Source organism: Onychostoma macrolepis, chromosome 03 (genome assembly GCF_012432095.1).
Source record: "Onychostoma macrolepis isolate SWU-2019 chromosome 03, ASM1243209v1, whole genome shotgun sequence".
Classification (NCBI taxonomy): domain Eukaryota; kingdom Metazoa; phylum Chordata; class Actinopteri; order Cypriniformes; family Cyprinidae; genus Onychostoma; species Onychostoma macrolepis.
In genome coordinates, this window is record NC_081157.1 from 24,131,387 (window position 1) to 24,153,127 (window position 21,741).

At 37.1% G+C, this 21,741-nt stretch overlaps 1 protein-coding gene across 2 annotated transcripts; it reads right to left on the reverse strand.

Moving 5' to 3' along the window:
- Positions 1-450: 450 nt before the first annotated feature.
- Positions 451-21,741, reverse strand: zgc:63569 (choline transporter-like protein 2). 2 transcript variants are annotated; one of them, XM_058770144.1, is made up of 23 exons: positions 21,584-21,741; positions 16,720-16,768; positions 11,166-11,239; positions 10,942-11,020; positions 9,845-9,929; positions 9,139-9,249; positions 8,989-9,049; positions 8,767-8,887; positions 8,587-8,670; positions 8,024-8,136; positions 7,811-7,942; positions 7,295-7,394; positions 7,026-7,118; positions 6,283-6,367; positions 5,858-6,120; positions 5,658-5,752; positions 5,344-5,447; positions 4,408-4,481; positions 4,103-4,173; positions 3,883-3,971; positions 3,240-3,324; positions 2,435-2,604; positions 451-1,202 (listed from the first exon to the last, which is right to left on the reverse strand). In XM_058770144.1, the coding sequence occupies exons 1-22, from the start codon at positions 21,609-21,611 to the stop codon at positions 2,444-2,446; spliced, it is 2,157 nt and encodes a 718-aa protein (XP_058626127.1). In that variant the 5' UTR covers positions 21,612-21,741; the 3' UTR covers positions 451-1,202; positions 2,435-2,443. The 2 variants fall into 2 exon arrangements, with proteins under 2 accessions (XP_058626127.1, XP_058626128.1); XM_058770145.1 differs by lacking the exon at positions 2,435-2,604.

Genomic DNA, 21,741 nt, shown 5'->3' on the forward strand with positions numbered 1-21,741 from the left:
CACAATTTCTTTAAAGGAGTTAAAAGTCAACTGGCTTATAGCCACAGATCTGCTCTAGTCAAGAGCTCCTGCAAAAATAGATTGACTTCTGTATGTTTGGTCAACAGCGCCTCCTTGTGGGTGACTGAAAATGTGAAAGTTTTATCCAAGTAGCTAGATTAAAGTGTGATAAACGGTCAAAGGTTTTGCTCTACAAACCAGTGCGTTAAGGAATACAATAATGAATTAAAATAATGTGATACGAAATACCAGTCTGCAGTATGGGCTGTTTTTGTACAGATAAAATTAACTGTAAACGGATGACACGGACGTCTCGCACGTTCAATTTACAAATAAACATGAGGAGGATAGCTATTAGGCTAAGAGCGAAACTCATCACGGATCTTCTCCTCAGTGTCTCACGAAAAACATTTACACCAATTTAAAGTCTAATGAAGTTTTACACGAGTATTGTAGAAAATTCTTTATTTGCCATTTATTGAGGCGTAACAACGTGTAACAAAACACTTAAAACACTGAAGAAAGTCAAGAACACGGTTAAAGTCTTAAACCGTTTAACCTACATGCAAGGCACTTCTTATAATGCACACAGGGCCATGAACTGGAAATGAACGGATAATCAAATTAAAACATCTAAACATGGTTTACGATCGATTTTGCACACATATGGACAAAGACAACGTTTTTCTACAATCCTGTCCTACAGCACAACAGACAACACTGCACTGTGTTTTTATATAAAAAACATAAATATAAAGACAATGAAAATCAAAACAAAACATCTAGGCCGAGACGTTTCAGTTATTCTTTAAAGTATTAATTAAAACATTTGGCAGTTATTTCAAAAGCTTTTTATACATTTAAATAAACCTAAAACCTCTGTGGGGGAAAACAGGGGTGTAATTTGACCTCATTCTAAAGTAAAGTTTCCACATTTTAAATCATATGGCTGAGATACTGAGGTCAATCACTTTGATGCGTTTCACAATTAACATGATTGTCTGGTTCTCTAAGGCATGATAAATATGGCAATGTAAATGATTTCAGGCACCTCTCTCTCAAGCACTGCCGAGGCACGTGTATTTAACCCTGAGTCAGTGAGGACTAGTTGGCCTGGTTCTTCTTGCTCAAAACATTGAGAAGGTTCTCAGACATCAGATAGGGTCGTTCTGGGCTGCCGTCGTTCCTCTCCAGGTCCTCCACTGTGATAAATTAATGTGAGAAGAGATGTTGAGGAACAAACACCACATGGTTTATCTTTAGCTAGCACACTAGAGGAAAGGAAAGTGACATGCCTGCGTTCAACAAACACCTCACACACACAATATAGTCAGACCTTAATAACAAATGGACTTCTTGCATAATATTTATTAAAGACTTTAAAAAAAATAAAAAAAATAAAGAGACTGACAAGCAAAGCACCTAAAAGACAGCAGACACAGTTAAAGGCTTCCCAAGAAGGCAACAAGGTGCTTTTCCAAAGTACGTAGGTTGCAATTTGCTACCAAAAACAATAGACAACCTTAAAGTGCATTAAAACGTTATGGCTTACAACCTGGAGGAAATGCAGCAATAACATCAGCTGCATGACACTTAAATTAAGAGCAACATTAGACGTTTGTCCACCATAGAATGAAACAGCAGCAAAACACAGTACACTCAAAAAGGACAAAATGCACTGTTCATCTGACAGCACAGACAAATAAAACACCGAATCAAAAAATTGATGTAAAACAGCCAACTGATGTATAAAAACAATATGTCTGGTAACAAGTCTGAAAGTTGTTGCCTTAAAGTTGCGCTGCTGAGCAGATGAACACGCAAAGCAGAAGGCACTCACTTAAAAATGAACATGAAAATCAACACTGACCTTATTTGCTTGCTTTCTTAATATACATTCATATTGTGCATAATTGCAACTTTCATAATAAGGTCCCATAAGTTAATAAATTAACTAACGTAAACTGACAATGAGATACATTTGTTGGAGAATTTCTTAAATGTTTGTTAACATTAGTTAACAAAAATACAACTGTTTATTGTTAGTTCGTGTTTAATTAACATTATTAAACTTGGTTTTAATAATCAGTATTAGTTACTGTTGAAATTAACATTATTAAGAAATGTTTTAGAAGCATTTTTCATGGTTGGTAATGTGATCGAAGCATGCTAAAAAAGGGACCTTATAAAGTGTAGCCATTTTTATGATTTGGCTTGGATAAACGTCACATTATTGAAGAAAATAGCTTGTGAATGCATTTTCATGTTATTCTCAAAATCATTTTCCCTGACTGTCTATTTATTCCCTTAACATACAATTATTGAATGACTGACAACTAAATGATCATTTAATAACTGCAGGTATGATTGAACCTTGTGACCATTCGGTCTCTAAAAATGCACTAAATGCGATTGTATTTCCACATATAATTACAAATTTCCATCAGTTTTCCATTGTTTTGTTGGGAGCCGTCAGCTGCATCGTCTCGTCACGTGAAGCAGGGGTCCGAGCCTCATCCACGTCCTTCATCAGGATGTCGCGCAGCTCTGTGGTCATGTAATACGGCCGCGCAGCAGAGCCGTCATTGCGCTCAAGGTCTTCACCTTTGTGTGGTGTTAGTGATATTTAGTAATGTAAAGACATCAGAGAAAATAAGCAAAGAATTGTGTAGGTATGATAAATGTGAAATAAGGTTTGTGAGGAACAGATGATAAAATATGAAGGTGTTGAATAGAAAACCCATGGAGGAATGATGGGGGGAAAAGAGAGGGAACGGCCATAAAAAAAAAAGGAAAAAGAGAAAAAGAAAGAATCAGGTTATTATGAGATGAAAGACAGAAAAGCATATCAGTCCCACTGACATGACACACCTTAGTTAAGCAGGTACCATAGACAGATTAGAAACACCTCATACCAGAATATATAACTGAATGGCGGAGTAAACTCTCAGTCTAAAGTGCCATGAGAGGTTTAAACCGAGCTACATGCACTGCCATGCTCAATGAAGAGTCAGTCGGATCATTAGTGACACGAGGCTTCATCCAAAACAGATTCAATATTTCCCTAAATGCAGCACTAAACCATTTTTAAAGGATCACAATTTACAGTTTTAAAGTAGGGGATGTACATTTCTTTGAATTGATTTTCTGCCTTCCAGAGTGTACCTTTGATGGCTTGATGTTTATACTCATACTAGCGGTTTCTGGAGTTAAAATATTTATTAGTGGCAAATACTCACAGAAGCAGAGGAAGAGTGTGTCCACACACATGGCGTAAACGCTGAAAAACCCATGGGCAATGAGGTAGGTGCCCACCAATACAGTCTGGAGGAAAAAAAGAAAAATAAAATATATACACACACACACACATTCAGACATACAGCTGCAGCTTTTATTTAATTTTCTATAAATACAGGCTAAATACAGTTCAAAGGTTTGGTTTTTATTTGAAATTATGTGATAGTTTTATTCAACAAATGTTTTTCAAACTTTGTTCAAAGAATTCCAAGCAGAAGATTTCTGATCATGAGACACTGAAAACTGTAGTAATGATGCTGAAAATTTACAATGAATAATTTACATTTTAAAATATATTCAAACAGAAAACAGTTACTTTAAATTGTAAAAATAGTTCCCAATATTACTTTTTTTACTGCATTTTTAATCAAATAAATGCAGTCTTGGAGAACATAAGAGACTGCTTTCAAAAAATAAAAAAATGTTACTGACACTGAACTCTAAATCACTGGATGAGCCAGTGTTGCTGTGTCTTTATTTTCCAGCATGGCCATTACATTAATTTAGACAGATGAGTTAATTAAATAGAACATTGTTCATTTACATTTTTTTTTTTACCATTTATAGTCACACTCGATCACTCACCAAAATAGGAACCCAGTAGTAATGGAGACTGGGTGCGGCGCCCTTAAACGCATCCGTATGTCCTGAGAAGAAGAAGAAAGCAAAGATCCCTGGGGGAAAAAAGGGGGAGTGAGGAAGCCACTTGATGTATTCTATCAAAATGTAGTTCAACTTTGTCAGTAGTATATAAATCTAATGCTCAGTTCAGTGTTATATAACCAGTCTAAACTAGGAAACTTACCCACAAGCCCCACAATGAGGAGTTTTCCGAGGAATAAGATGAAATCTGTGACCTTATCCAGGACTACCACCCTGTGATGAGTGAAAACATCTGTGAAACAATTCAGCCAGCCAACACCAGCTTACAAAACTTGAAATATTTTTTAATTATTGGTCTATGTTCAAATTCATGCACTTCTTTGCCGTTATCAGCATCATGTTTCATTGTTTGTAGTGTTTCACATGAGCGTTGCACTGTCAATTTAAATGTTAAAATCCTGCACAGTTTCAATTCCATCAACCCTACAGTTTGAAGATGTCACCCACCTGATTACATTTCTCATGAGGAGGAAAAAGGCATCACGTGCTGATCGGCAGAAGTTTTTACCATATATGGCCACCTGCGGCAAAAAAAAAAAAAGCACTTATTCAGCAAAGATTGCATATAGAGATGCTATTAAGATTATATACAGTCATGAGAGTAGGCATCAGGAAAAAAAAATAAATAAATAAAACGATTGCTTCCTCTGACACTTTAGTGAATGGGTGCCGTCAGAATGAGTTCAAACAGCTGTCAAAAAGATCACAATAATCCGCAAGTTACCCAAAAAACTCCTGTCCATCAAATATCATCTGAAGTGAAAAGCTTTGTAAGAAACAAATCCATCATTAGAATTTTTTTTTTTTTTTTTTTAAACTTCAAACTGTCGCTTCCGGCTAAAATAGTCCTTTATCTAAAAGCTTGCTATCTTCAGTTGAAAAAGTCATTGAATCAGGAGAGAAATATTGACAGATCAAGCACTGTTTACAAGTGTAAACCATTCAAGACAGTTCTAAACAAATATGTGCGTGGATTTTGATGTGAGAAAACAACAGGTTCTTCTTTTTCTGGAGGAAACTTTATTATGGATTACGGACTAGAAGCTGGAAGCAATGATTTAAAGTTTAAAAAAGCCTTAATGATGGATTTGATTCTTACAAACGCGCAGCTTTTCTCTTCACAAGACATTAACTGATGGACTGTAGTGGTGTGGATTACTTGTGAATTATTGTGTTTTTATCAGATGTTTGGATTCTTATTCTGACGGCACCCATTCACTGCTGAGCATCCATAGATGAGCAAGTGATGTGATGCTAAAATTCTCCAAATCTGTTCTGATTAAGAAACACACATCTTGGATAGCCTGAGGGCGAGTACATTTTTAGCAAAATTAAATAATTTTGATGAACTATTCCTTTAAGTTGCAGTGGAAGAACACGCACCATAATGTAGGTGTTCCTGTTCATGAACTTGATAAACTTCTCCAGGCACCAGAAGCAGCATTTTAAACAGCACAACAAGAACTTGGCAAATTTATTCTCTGCTCCTGTGGAACCAAAAGAAAGCAAAAGAATTCACACACAGATTATTGTGAACAGTGCAGATACGGCAATGGATAATGTTCGGTATTCTCAAAATGGGAAGCTGCAGGGTCTCTAATCACCCGAAATGGGTTTATTACATGCACATATTCCATAACATATTGCAGTGATTAACCAATTAGATCAATTTTGATCTGTTAATGTTTTTCTCTTACCCTTGAGTTTGTGGTCAATATACTCCAGCAGAACCCTTATAATCTGGACGATGGCGAGGATGAGAGAACCAAATGCCAGAGAGCCTGTGTGATATCTGTGTGTGGACAAAATGCATCAAATATATCAACTAAATCGTGCTTGGGGCCAAATTACACTTTGCTAACATGCATATTGCATACATCTTTTTCTAAAGCCATACCTGAGGGATCTGCCCAGAGAGGCACACAGTGGGTATGCTGGCATGTCATTGGGTTTATTAGGAGCCCAGTAGTAGGATGCAAATGCCCCTGCCAGAGTCATCTGACCCAGAGCAGTGACAAAGTTTGCACACCAGAAAAACAGGAAGACGTTGTAGAATTGAAGTAAGATCAGGTATTTGTGATATGGCGTCTCCCCACCATAGAAAGCAAACAGGCACTCAGACCGCGGACAGTCCATCTTCATACTAGAAAGAGTGAAGTTCTGGAAGAGTCGGAGAAATGAGAAACAAGGACCATCACTGAAACATCACTTTAGGACTGTACATTTTTTTTAATAAGTAGTAATGTATAATGTGTATAATACACAGTGTAATGGGTTTAAAATTTCAACACTATGATTATGCATAAATATGTATTTACGCACCTCAGGGTCACAGGTTTGTCTTGCATGTGGACAAGCTGTTTCGTTGAAAACCTTATAAACAGGTTCACTGGATGTAGAGAGGAAACTGATCAGAGCGATTAAGGGCTAGTGCTGGTGTGATCGTGATGTGTTAAACACGTGACTTTTTATAGACAATACTGTGTTTAAAGAAGTGTTTTGGATATTAGATTACCATATACATCTATTAGGGCTGAGTTGCTGGGAACTTTATTGCCATAAAAAAAAATCTCTAACATTATCTTCTTAAATATATAAATGTATATCTCCACTGACAGTCATTCAAAAGTATTTGTATTCAGATTTTCATATTTTTAATTATGTAATTTAAAATGATATATTAATTTAATTCAGTTTTAGTAGATGTATTGACTGATGGTCATTCAGAAGTATCTGTGTATTCTTTTTTAATATTTATTTTAGTGCTGTATTTTACTACACACATACAGTATATTATGTAAACAAAAACTTATTTTGGATCTTTGACAGAACTCATTTAATTTTTTTTTTTTTTTTTTTTTAAATGTAATTTAATTTTGGTCGAAGTTTTGACAGTGCCCTGTTCTTTTTCTGGAGGCTCCTTAAATCATGTAACGGACTTACATCTTACAGTCACTCACTTAATCTTAATTAAACAAAACAAACTAAAACAAACAAATGTAAGTTCCTGTCTAATAGTGCCAACACTGATTAATGTTTCTGCTTCAGTCTTGAGTCAAGGATACACCGCAGTGACACCCCAGTATGCGATGACTATGGTCAGGAGGAAGAAGGTAAAAATAGGGTAGAACAGCGAAGACATCACATAACCGACAGCCCTGAAAGAGGACGAAAAAAAGCAAAAAAAAAAGCACAGAGTAAACAAGACTTAGAGGTAAAACAAGTATCATGTCTTTAAACTTAAATAACAGCCACAATCCCCAAACAAGAAGAAGTTGATGTGGAAACGTCATGTCTTTACTACTGTTTCATAAGGATTCCCAAAAACACAAACCTGCTGGCCTCCTTCATGAGCTCAATAGCGATCCGGATTCGGTTCCTGAGGAAGATGAGGAGAAGGATGATGATGACCTCCAAAATAGCCAAGATAATGACTGCAGAGAGGAATAGGAGTTACTTACACATTTAAAACAGTTACAAACTGTCAAATCTACAGGCCCAAAGCAAAACTACTTGACTTTTCTTAGAGGAGTTATGAGAGAAAGACTAGCTGCAGCAAAACAGTAATAAACTGACGACTAAATTGTCTACTCAAGTCTGCTCATGCAAAACCTGCTGCTATGATGCTAAGGGTGTTGTAGGTGGTTTTCAGTGTGTTGCTGCGCATTTGATAGCGTGTTTGAGATGGTTCCTTATTAGCCTAATTAAAAGAGGATTTTTTGATAATGGTTTGGGTTCATCCTTCAATTTTGTAGTATGGATTACAGGCTGTAGTTTAATATTTAAGGTCTTTCAAATTCCCAAATTCCTAACCCCAAATATGAGCAATAGTAAGAGTGCGGCTACTCACTGAAGGCCAGCCAGGTCTGTCTGATGTGCAGGTACACAGAGAAATCGGGCTGGAAGCCCAGCTGCTGTAGGGTGATATTAGCACCAGGAGTGTCCTTCAGATTAACATACTTTATGCTGCAGTGAGCAATACCTGTGTAAGGAACAGACAAATGATTGACAGTTTAACAAATATACTAGACAGGATGAATGTATTGAAGACTATGAACCATACCATAGGCAACGACAGCGATGACCATAACGATCATGACCCAGACCATGATTCCAGCCAGATAACGCAGAAGAACGATGAAGATCAGACTCAGCACCACAGCGATCAACAAACAACTGCATGAAGAAACAGATTAACACTCAATCACAGCAGGAAAGACATATCTACATTTTTTTTTTTAATTATTAAAAAACCTTTTAGTTATATTATACAAGTAACCACTTCAAGTAGTAAACTGAACTAATATAAAATTAGCATAATATAAAAATTAAATCATGCTTATATCATTTCTAATATTCATTTAGTTTAAGCTGAAATAAAACTGAGAATACCTCAAATAAAAATTGAAATAAATATAATACTAAACAACAACTAAACAGAAATATCAAATATATAAAAATAAGTGACAAAAATACACAAAACACAAGACTCAAAAACTAATTAAAAATATGAATTATATTCAAATAACACTGATCCAAACACTAATTATTTTTATTGAAAGATAGGATACATACAATACATAACGAAAAAATTAAAAAAAAAAAAAAAAAAAAAAAAAAACTTACATTAGGATCCAGTACCAAGACTTTGTGTAATCCTCAAAGATCTTCATTGCAACTTGACGACCCTCCATGACTATTGTTGCATTCCTTTGATTGTTAAAACAAATATGAATTTATAATAAATAGCCCTTGAATAAGTAATTTCCTTGCAATATGCATGTTTTAGTATAAATATGAGTTTACTTCATTCCAGCCACCAGATCTTTTGCGTCTCTTATACTGTCTCCATCATTAAATGTTTCTTGATCGCCCACTGTGATGACATCACCCTTTTTGCCTAGAGATGGAAAACATCGCTGCAAAACTGAGAGAGAGAGAACAATAGGATTAAGAATCAAAATCATTAAATATTAGCAATAATTTCCCATACAGTCAATATTGTAATAATAAAAACAAAAGCTTTACATGGTTTGCTGGAAATCAGATATGCAGGGCACAGTTTTTTTTGCAAAATTTCCGTCAATGGCTTTAAAGGGAGACAGAATTGATCAGTCATTAGACATTTGCAAAAAAATTAACCAACAGCTAAAAATTATTTGTTACAAATGAACTTACCTTTGTCCCTGGGTCTGCTCGGCAATAGCTTTTGTAATAATCCCAGTCTTGTGCTTTTCCAATGGCGGTTACCAGAGTCAAAGTGCGATCAGGACATTTTTCTACACACACCTACAATACACACAGAAAGAAAACAAACTTCAGGATATGACAGGTTTGACTCTCAGCAACAAAATAAGTGTCTATAACATAAGATATAACCTTAGTTTTGCATGCACTTATTTACTAAAGCATGAAGACATCAATGCTAAAAGAAAGTAAAACTTGATAAAAGATTACTAGCATACTGCACATACAGTGCCTATTATTATAAAATGGTATGTGAAGCATTCATTACTATGCAGCAACTCACAGAGTCACATTATTAATTTAACAAATGCTGTCCATTTATCACCAAGAAAAGAAAGTTATTTTCTTATTTTTAAGCCAATGTTGTATAAAAATGTTGTTTTGAATGAAAGTGTTTGCTAAAATTATGTAAATAAATGCAAATGCAAATTAAAGATAAGTTGAGTGTATTGCATTGCGGGATACAGTTTTCCCCACAGTGCACTCTGGTGGTGTACTGCACATGCAAGCACATAATAGAAGAGAAAATTCACGTACTATCAACAGAATTCTGCTATAATGTATACGAGCTGTATAGTAGCATGCCAATCCAAAAATAGAGTTGCCACAGACGGAAACAGGTGGACAGGACACAAACCTGAGGCGTGGGACACTGGAACTCCAGGAGGACCATGGGACTGGCACACTTCATCATGTTAAAGTAGAACAACAAGGGCTGCTTCCTGTTACACACATCACAAAAACAAATTCTCAGTTCAGTGAGGCTTACACACTGATTAATTTCAATTAAATATTCAAAGATGCATCAAGCATTGCTAGTCCTTGCAATATTTTATTTATTTTTTTTTTAAGGTTTCACTCAAAAAGACATATCAGGTTGCACAACAAATAATCCTTATCTGTCATGAGCTGTGTATTTTCCTTCAGGTTAATTTTTCAGATAGCAGGAGAGTAATGTAATACTTGATATTTTAATTAACATGGTATAAATAACATCGAATTTGGAAAAACAACATACAGCGCGCATTTGTGGTCTGCTCGATTTTACTTCCTATACATGTCCTGCGAATAATTCATTGGAATGCAATGCACTGAGAATCTCTCGTCTTTCTCCCCAAATACTCACATCTCTATCCAGGTTTGTTTTCACAGGGATGCTTTAAATGTAACGGTCTTTCATTTTCACATCTATTCCCTATTAACAGTGTTTACTGGAATGTTTCTAAAGCAGGTAAATACAATATTTGTTATCTGTCAAAATGACAGAAATCACATTGAAATATCACTCATTGTTGTAGTTAATGAGCAATTTTGATTAAGGCAACGCATGTTACATAACAGATATTCCTAGAGTGATATTTAGCATGTGCGTAATATTGTTGCAGTAATATTTTGCAGTTGTTATAACTTGTTTATATTTTCATATTTGACGGTTAATGTCACCTCATTGTACAAATTTTTTTGAAAATGCTTATTGCATTCATAGAGCGAACTTTCACTGATTATTTACAGTTTAACGGTAGTTACTCCAATAATTCACGCAAAGCATCACGGGGCATAGGAAAAAGGTGGTTACTCACAGTTTTACTCTTAAAGATCTCCTTTACAGTCAAGATTTACAAATTATTTGATTGAATCTTTAAAACTAATTATATTCAGTAATGCTATATGATGTCATTAACGATTCCAGAGTGGAGCAACAAATGTGATAATCCTAAATTTAGTGTAACCTACTCCAGTTTTCCCTGGCCACAGTACTGTCCCAGGCTGTCTGTGGGGTAGATCACCTTCCTCGGGTCACCGTGAGTCCAGGCTGACAGATGCAAACAGAAATGATGAGCATTTCATTCACACACACAGCAGGAACTCTCAAACCTTTTAACAGATTTTAATGTGCTTTTTACGTAGCCATTACATTTCCAAAAGTCCATCTTTAACACTATTGCAGAGTGACTCACCCAGTATTCCCACCGCAACATAGCCCACTATGGCCACCACAAAGATGATACAGCAAATAATGTCTGTGCATCCTCTGTGGAGAAAAGACAACCAGTCTGTTGCAACATGCTCTAAAGGGGTCATGAAATGCAGTTTCAAACGTTGAAAAAGAGAGAAGTGAAAGGGGCAGAAAACAAAGCTCTCTTTTACAGCATGTCATGCGCTGTATGAGCCATATACAGGTGCTGGTCATATAATTAGAATATCATCAAAAAGTTGATTTATTTCACTAATTCCATTCAAAAAGTGAAACTTGTATATTATATTCATTCATTACACACAGACTGATATATTTCAAATGTTTATTTCTTTTAATTTTGATGATTAGAGCTTACAGCTCATGAAAGTCAAAAATCAGTATCTCAAAATATTAGAATATTACTTAAGACCAATACAAAGAAAGGATTTTTAGAAATCTTGGCCAACTGAAAAGTATGAACATGAAAAGTATGAGCATGTACAGCACTCAATACTTAGTTGGGGCTCCTTTTGCCTGAATTGCTGCAGCAATGCGGCGTGGCATGGAGTCGATCAGTCTGTGGCACTGCTCAGGTGTTATGAGAGCCCAGGTTGCTCTGATAGTGGCCTTCAGCTCATCTGCATTGTTGGGTCTGGTGTCTCTCATCTTTCTCTTGACAATACCCCATAGATTCTCTATGGGGTTCAGGTCTGGTGAGTTTGCTGGCCAATCAAGCACAGTAACACTATGGTCATTGAACCAGCTTTCGGTACCTTTGGCAGTGTGGGCAGGTGCCAAGTCCTGCTGGAAAATGAAATCAGCATCTCCATAAAGCTTGTCAACAGAAGGAAGCATGAAGTGCTCTAAAATTTCCTGGTAGATGGCTGCGTTGACTGTGGACTTCAGAAAACACAGTGGACCAACACCAGCAGATGACATGGCAGCCCAAATCATCACTGACTGTGGAAACTTCACACTGGACTTCAAGCAACATGGATTCTGTGCCTCTCCACTCTTCCTTCAGACTCTGGGACCTTGATTTCCAAATGAAATGTAAAATTTACTTTCATCTGAAAAGAGGACTTTGGACCACTGAGCAACAGTCCAGTTCTTTTTCTCCACAGCCCAGGTAAGATGCTTCTGGCGTTGTCTCTGGTTCAGAAGTGGCTTGGTAGCCCTTTTCCTGAAGGCGTCTGGCGTGGTGACTCTTGATGCACTGACTCCAGCTTCAGTTCTCTCCTTGTGAAGCTCTCCCAAGTGTTTGAATCGGCTTTGCTTGACTGTATTCTCAAGCTTGCGGTCATCCCTGTTGCTTGTGCACCTTTTCCTACCCAAATTCTTCCTTCCAGTCAACTTTGCATTTAATATGCTTTGATACAGCACTCTGTAAACAGCCACACCTTTCAGTAATGACCTCTGTGACTTACCCTCTTTGTGGAGGGTATCAATGTTCATCTTCTGGATCATTGCCAAGTCAGCAGTCTTCCTCATTATTGTGGTTTCAAAGAACAAGAGATACCCAGAATTTATACTGTAGGGATGGTCATTTATTCAAACTCAAATGTAAATATTCTAATATTTTGAGATACTGATTTTTGACTTTCATGAGCTGTAAGCTCTAATCATCAAAATTAAAAGAAATAAACATTTGAAATATATCAGTCTGTGTGTAATGAATGAATATAATATACAAGTTTCACTTTTTGAATGGAATTAGTGAAATAAATCAACTTTTTGATGATATTCTAATTATATGACCAGCACCTGTATGTTTGAGCACGACATGCATTACGATTCTCCCAATTTCAAATTCAGACATTTTAGAAGAGTAGGAAACTATTATTTATATTTTAAGCTGGGGAGTTGTGTTTTTTTTGTAGAGCAACCTCTGATGCGTTTAAATATCAAGAACATTTTGATTCTCCATTTTTGACCCCTTTAAAAGCTACAGGACAAATACAGAATGACCCATGCACAACATTTCATAAGACGAAGCATCAAGCATTGCTGTTTGCATGCAAGCACATCAGTGAAATCTTCTTACTAAAATCCATCCATCCATCATTCCATGGGCTCTCGCCGTTAGTGCAAATGGAGAGTCAGACGGGCATTGGACACCGTGCACGGTCCTGTGCCATTCTGCTGAGAGAGTGTCTGTCCATCTGACACCATTCTTTGATGTCATCCACTCCCTACTCGGTCTTCCTCTCCGTGTGCGTCCCTCCATGATCACTTCACCAGTCGCTTGTCCTCATCCTGCAGATATGTCCAAACAGGCAGAGCTTCCTCTCCAATGTTCAATGTTCCTCGTGTTTCCAACTCATCTTTGCACCTCTACGTTTGTGATTTTCTGATGCCAGTGATTGTGCAAGATTCTCCTGTAGCACTTCATTTCAAACGCCAACAGTAGATCTTTGTCTTTCTTCCTCAATGTCCATGTCTTACAAGCATACAGCAACACACTCATCACACATGTCCTGATATGCTTGCGGTTCCATATCGTCTTAAACCCTGCCATTACTCCAGTTGCCCTCGCTATTCTCCTCTTGATCTCCCGGTTGCAATCGTTGTCCCAGGTCAGTAAACTATCCGGGTACACGAACTCCATGACATTTTCGATACTTCTGCCCCTGATCTCCATTTCCTCTTCTTGTCCAAACACCACTGTCATTGTTTTTTCAATGTTGATCTGTAATCCTGTGGCCTCCCCCCCTGCTTCATCCAATCCAGATTTCCTTGTAATTCAACTTTATCCTCCTCCAGTAGAACAATGTTATCTGCAAATTTGAGGTTGTTGATCTTGTACTCATGGACTGATATTCCATGCCATTGTCAGGTATGAGATGAACATAGTTGGCGATATCAGATACCCTTGTCTTGTTCTGACTGTTGTTTTAAACCACTCGCCCATTTCTCCGCCACCTCGCACCGCCGACTGCGAGATTTCACAGATGTTCTGCAGTATCTTGATCAATCTTGCTCCGACTCCATATGACTTGAGTGTTGCCCAAGTGAAGTCCTGTTTGATGGAGTCCAATATCTTTTGGAAATCGATGAAACAGTTGATGATGTGTTGTCCTTTACGTTTCGCCTTCTCTGCCATAAGCCTTAGAATCAGGATTTGATGTGTCGTGCATCTGTCTTTCCTGAATCCAGCCTGCTCCTCTGACAGATGTGGTTCCATCTGCACCTTCAATCGCTCCAGTAACACCATCATCAATACCGTACCCACGCGACTTAACAGAGCAATTGTCCTGTAGTTGCTGCATTCTGCCAAGTCTCCTTTCTTTGGTATTGTGACGACGACTGACTTTGCCCATTCTTCTGGTACTCTCCCTTCCTGCCATATCTGATTACAGATTGTGTGCATCTCGTCTGTAATTTTTCTCCTCCAGCTTCATTTCTCTGGTTATTACGTCGATTCCTGGGCCCTTTCCTTTCTTTAACCTTTTCACCGCTTCTGCCACTTCCTCATATAGAATGTAGTGCATTTCATCTTCATTGGGCGGTGGTGAGATTTGGTCTTGTTCAGTTATGGCGGTGTCACGGTTACCCCTATCAGTGTACAGACCACTACAATATTCTGTTCACCTTTTCTTGACTTCTGCTTTATCTTGTAACATCTTACCATTCTTGTCCTTGATGGCTGACTGCTTCGGTTTCCACGTTCGGTTTATGTGGTTGAGCTTATATGCCTCTCTGCTTCGGTTGTCTCCAGCAAGCCCCTCAATAGTGGGGGAACTATGACGTCACTTTGTAGGCGTCACTGGTTCCTCGACAAAAAGCCAATAGGATTTTTCCATAGGCTTTGGGATTATCGCAAAAAATAAGCTCTGTGTTCAATCATAGTTCATGAAACTTACACGTTTTGTCCATCAAGATGATCTTCACAAAATATAACTTTGATGAATTTTGAAGCCTAAATATAAGCGCCAGAACAAAAAAGCTAAACTTAGGCTATAAACGAACTACAGCACAACGGTCGCTCGCCTTCAACGTCACGACCATCACGCTTCCAACAATTATTTCAAACTTATTTTTAACATGTTCAGCGAAAAGTATTTACTCTGTATATGAATTTTAATTCAAGCTACATGAAGCTTTTCATATAAACTGGAATAAATACAAAACTAGAGCCAAACTAAAACTGAAATGAGACATTAATAATAAATAGTATAGTGAATAAATGAAATAATCATAACTAAAGGACATTTGAAAGCACGTATTTCTGTACATTAAAAGTCAATAAATCCTTGATTAATATGAATATTTTAATTTAAAAGGTGTCTCCACGTACTATTCAATAAAACTTTTAGTGCATTTAATCTATTAAATAACAGCAGAGTGAGCGAGTTTTTTGGATATGGTAAGATTAAACTTTACTTAGTGAACAAAGCACCATATTTCAGCTATCGTTTTGTTAGGATTGGTACACAAAACGTTATTTTATCCTTGCTTCTAGAAAATCCTCAATCTATATGCTTTCTAACAGCTTCATGCGGCCGTAAACATTTAATTTTAACGTGGCTTTAAGCACTATGCATCATTAAAGTTTCACTTTAACCACGTAAAGCCGGTAAATGTGGTGTTTACATGGAATAATCGTATGAGTTTACCTTATGTTACGAACCCAGAGTCTCTGTATCAGTAGGAAAGCGATAAATTCGAGCATCTTCCATCTGAAGACTTGTTGCATTTCGGGGCAAAGCAAAAAAAACATTGTCGAACAACAATATAAAATGCGGGAAACTATTAATTGGTTATTCTACAATTAATTGAATTACAAATTATACTACAACTGGAAAATACTCTACATTGATAAACTGTTCGGCATGATGACGTTGAATGTCTCCGACAGCGCCTATAGTCCCATTTAGCAACCGTCTTTAAGAAACGTAACCGTTAAAAAAAAAAAAAAAAAAAAATCACAAGTGGGGTGTAACTGGTGTGTTTTATGTCGTAGAATAAAACGTGAAAGTATCTTGAGCCTGTGTGAACCACAGACCTTATTTAAGGGATTTAACCAAAAATCCCACTCAAAAAACTCTTTGACTATGGGATGATGGAACCAGAAGTGCTGAAATGCACTCGCTTCCGGGTTTTTGTCTACAAAGTCACATCATAGTTCCACCACTCAATATCCTGACATCCTTGTAGCCACTCCTCCTTGTCTGTCCTTGCTGCTTTCCTCACCACATTACTCCTTCTCTCTCTCTCTCTCTCTCCTCCTCTTACTAAAATGCCAGGTTTGATATCAATGCCGAATTTTGTGTCATAAAAACTCTTTTGGGTTTGTTCATTAAACAAATCTACTTAGAATGAATGCATGGACCATTGTTTCGATACCTTAATGGTGCATTATTTTCTTTTTTTCTTTTTTTTTGGAGCTTGACAGTGGGTACGTCTTGCATAGAAAAGCAAGAGCACTATGAAATGTAATCAAATAACCTAAAGTCATACAGGTTTGAAATGACATGAGAGCGAGTAACTGATGCAAGAATTTTCAAATGATTGCTTCAGTGTCATAAAATCAAAGAAATTGGCTCGTTTCTTACCTGTTTTGGATGGGCCCTTTGAAGTCTGGGTCAAATTTTCTGGGCTCTCCTGTGAGAACAACAGTGAAAAACTAAGTTAAATATAATTGAACTAAAACAGTCAATAAAGACAACCACTCACTTAAAGGCCATAAACGTGCATTTCAGGCTGCGTTTACAATTTGCATAGATCAGCAGGGGACTTTCTCCAGCACATGCCTGGAAAATGACATTCCAGCATAGTGAGTGAGCAAGACCTTCCGCAACATAGTAAAAGACCACCTAAGACACCCTAGCAATAGCAACCACCCAAAAGCAACATGTAGCAGCATGCTTAAAACCACTCAGAACACCCTTGTCTTTTGGTAGTGACTTGTGCACAGGCAAACACCACTCACATTTCCATCAGAAAATCACACCTCTAGTTTTGTGCCAGAAATAACAGCATCCCACGCACATTGTATCAGAAATATTTCTTATTTTACAGCCCTGGAACGAATCCTCCCATCACAAAATGGAATGGAAAGGGTAAGTCGAGTAAGCTAAGAAGAAGCTAAGCTAAGTTTTTCCATGCAATTATATGCATGCTTTTAATTACTGTACATTTGTTGCTGCTTGTCAGTTAACATCTAAGGCCAGGGGGGTTGCTTCTAAAATAAGTCAGTCACATGGTATGAAATGTGCTAAACAGCAAGTGATCAAGCTGCCCTGTTAAAGTTAATTTAGCTCAAATAATGAGTCAGCTGGACGTATTTGGATTTTTATGCCATGTTTAAAAATGTCTTAATGTCACTGCATTAGAAATGAATGTAAATCTAAATGGCATTTATTAAAAAAGACAGCACAAACATTTTAATGCAAATATTTCATAAAAAAACATGTATTAGGTTTTATGTGTGGGTTAGGTTTTCAAACCACTTTGAAACCAGATGCACATCCTTAAGTGCAAGAAAAGAAGAAGAAAAGTTTGTATGCCACTTGCTTTGATATTTTTGGATCTGATATATTGGCATTCAGACATTAAGCATGTCCACTTTTTGAAGCCACTGATCTTCAATCATGTAAACTGAAATAAACTAAGAACAGATGTGCAAATGCTCTTATTCGCCAACCACAGAGCTGTCTTATGGAGAAAACTGGTAGAATTTTCCATTGAGTTCAACTCTTCTCTTGTACTGGAACAGAAAATCTGTTCCGTTTAGGTCTCAAACGCTAGCGAAAAGCATGCATAATAACTTACCAAAACGCATTTGATTGCACAACACATAACAAGTAATCAGCATAAAATTACTTATACATTACTCACACTGAGACTTGAGGAACATCACAAGCAATTTGTTATAATTTGCCAACACGGACACAAAAAAAATTGGGCCTAAATGTAAGATTTATGCATTTGAATTTTCCATACATTTACAGTTTTAAAATACCAACTAATAAACTTAATGTGATGCATATTTGCCAGTCATAAACATAAATGTAACATGTTATAAAAATAGCAAGTAGGTTAGGTTGTGGATTAGTTAAGTGCTTAAAACCTTAGTTACTAAAAACTGCAAGGTTGTTGCTAATATTCATCTTTATGGTGAATAAGCAAGTTTGGACTCATTACAATGATTTATTTCGTCCTAAAATGAAAACTGCCACCATGGATTGCTAAAATGCAGGCAAACCCCCACCACTTAATGGGAAAATACTGACATGAGAATTTCTACTGTGGCGTGTGACTGTAAACATCCACACCCTCCGAGACAGGCATGCAAAGACAGAGCTTTAGTTCCCAGGCAGACCAGGATATTGTGAAGATGGACAAAGGGCTAGTATTATACTAATGCAGTGTTAACTACGGATACGCCGAATGAATGCAAATGGAATAAAAGCCAACAGCAGTGCCATTAGAGCAGCTTCAGGGGACTAAAACTCCCTAAAACGCAGCCATTGAAATATCCCACAGATTACGGGAAACCATTTGAATCAATGTCTGGACATGAAACTAGGTTGACTGCACAGAAATACTCCCAGTTATCTCATTACTCATACAAGAGAACACAACAGCAGAACTATACTTGTGGTAAATTATTCAATGAGAGCTTCAAATGGCTTGACCACAAGCCTAAACCATAAAAACACAGGCACGCTTGCATACAAGAGAAGAAACCATCAAGTGACATTACCACTCTTTTTGTAAGCACCTTCCTCCACAGGCATTTTTGTGTTCAACGGCTCTATCTGATGATCCGATATTCCTTCTGCCCCCTATCTGACTGTTACTTCCTGATTTCAAGCAGGAAACCAACCTGCCACTGTTGAAAACTGGTTCAACCAGTCTAGAACAGGTTCAAGCTGAACTAAACACCCCTTTTCAAGCAAGAAAATATTGGATTTCCCTCATTTGATCTTTGTAAACTTGGCTCTGTGTCCTTTCAGAACTGTTGTTCTCTCTGGAATCTATTCTGAGCTTGGTTTTTAACAGCAGATGATGCTCTATGCTACTTTTTAAATCGCACGCTCAAACGCTCACGAAGAAGAGCGCTTGTGCGTTCAGTAATTTAAGTGGTTAAATGTACTTGTGCCTTGGCTTTTATCCTTTTATGATGCAAGATTAATGCAATCACAGCCCACTCTGAACACACTTGCAACTCGCTTAAAACTTTTCAAACTTTATGAATGATTATTTTAGGTTCAAGTGGTGTGTAAGGAACTGAAAGCAAGAATATTGTGGTTTCTGAAGCGATGCATTCAGGGGAAGAAAAAAAGGGTTTACATACAAATACTGGTGATCGAGCCAGTGTAATGCAAATATGTCTGAAAGGTCTGAAATAAGGTGCCACATGAACTATACTGTATGAAACATTGTTTGTTTACGTCACATCGCGCCTCACGCTATAAAAACGATGTTTGGGATATAACTTAATGATCAAAACTTTGTAAAATAGGCCTAGATAATGTGATATAGATATTGATATAGATATTTATGTTGACTATTCATCCAAATTATGGTGAAAACCAAAATATTGAAGTGTTAAAATAACATTTGTGTGTTCAAAACACATGTGTGTGTAAAATAACATGTGTGTTCATAATGCAAACTTGACTGGCTGCTTCACTTCCACTTTAAAATACACACTGTACAAAAAGGCAAAAGGAAGAAAAATCAATAGCACTCCCATTTTTTCTCAGTGACTAATGGAATGAAAGCTGCTGTCAGCCGTCCATTTCCTAGACTTCCTAGATGTCATAAGATAACTAATTGGTACTGTACATGGAGCTTACACCTTTCAAAAGTCACTGTACAGTTAAGATATGATTTCAGTTTTATTAATGAGAAAAAATGTGACGTTAAGGAAATTCCATTGCGATTGCCTGTTGTCTAGCTTCTGACGAAATAAACCAACAATGTGCTCTGATAAATTCAGGAACTCCCCAGACGTTTTCAGTAAACTACTTGTTTAAAGTAATCATTACTGCATAAGTTGACTACAACATGAGTTCGACATGATGCTAGTACACAAGACAATTACATATAACCCTACAGCAAAAAACAAGGAAGGCTGTACTCGCAGTGCTCATTCATATTTTATTAGAGCCTGGCAAATAATGTACTCTAATAAAAATACATAAAGAAAGTACACAGTTGGTTTCATTCATCAAAAATTGCAATAAGGACACTTACGCTATCACAGGGACTCAATGCCTATGCATCCCTTAAAAACTAATTTCGCTAGTATTTGCGTTTAATACTACACCTGAAATGAGTCCACTACACAATTCTCATTGCAATTAGGCAATATAACAAGATTCCAGTGACAAACATTGCTTGCAAACTATTAGAGAAGTTGCACTGTATGTAAAAGTAATCCCTTCCCTAATTTGAAACAGCTGCAGTCAAACTCAGGCCCTCAGCAGCAGAAATAGCACATAAGTACAGCTCAGTTTGAAATTAAGAGGTTAAGGCCTTATTTTACATCTTTAAAAAGCGCCATCCTATATTCCACCCTTTAATTACATCTACTCCAACTGGCGAGAGCAGCCTCCCCTAACTATGTGCTCTATGACTTGGGTTACAAGCTATACCTATGAGATGATGATATGAAAGAGTAAAATCAGGGCTTTTTTTAAAAAGTTGATTTGTGCCTAATGCAAAAGTTTTTTCAACCTAATGCACAAGCAATAATGTTCTTGTTAAAGCAATATTCGAACTGAAATCAAGGACAGAAACCATATGCAAACTATTACAACAGCCATAAATGAGCCTTTCAATGCGGTCCATGTTGTGTCCAAGGATTTGTATTCATGCACACAACAGCTGCGTAGTTTCATATGTCTGCATGTAGTTTTACCCTGTGCCACAGCTTTGCTGCGATTGTTTTGCCTATTAATCTATAAACAAACCTGTACACTAATAGTATAACATGAACATTTCAGCCATAACACAATGTGATGGAAAGCCAAATGCGCAGCATTTATTTTCCAACCACCAAATTTACAGTAAACGAGCTGGCTGCTAAATTAAAATCACAATGTTTACAGAAAAAAGTGTTCAGACTTTATGATTGCTTATGAGCAAGAAACACACTAAACATGACAGGAGGTAGGCTACTTCCAATGAAATTGCAAAATATGAACTGACAAAGCTAATAACGGGACTTTTAGGCGTTGCCTTTCTAACAAAACACCAACAATATAACACCACAGTCTTTCACTTTAACACGGCGCGTGCAGCCAAAAACACCTTTCTTAGCTGATCTGGGTGTTGTTTATTTAGCGGTTTCGGTTTTATTCAGTTTCTGTTTGGAAGCGTAAATATGAAAGGGATCTCTGAAAATCATCAAACCACAAACTTTAACAACAAACACCAGCAAATGTACACCAGGAATAAACTTACCGTATTTTGGCTTCTCTTCCATATCCATTTCAGCTTATCGTTTAGTTACTAACTGTGGTGAACTGTACTCTAGTGATCTCGGGCATTTCTGTCCACAACAAACTGCACTGACTCCATGGACATTAAGACCAAACCATAGGACCAAACTGGAGTGGCTT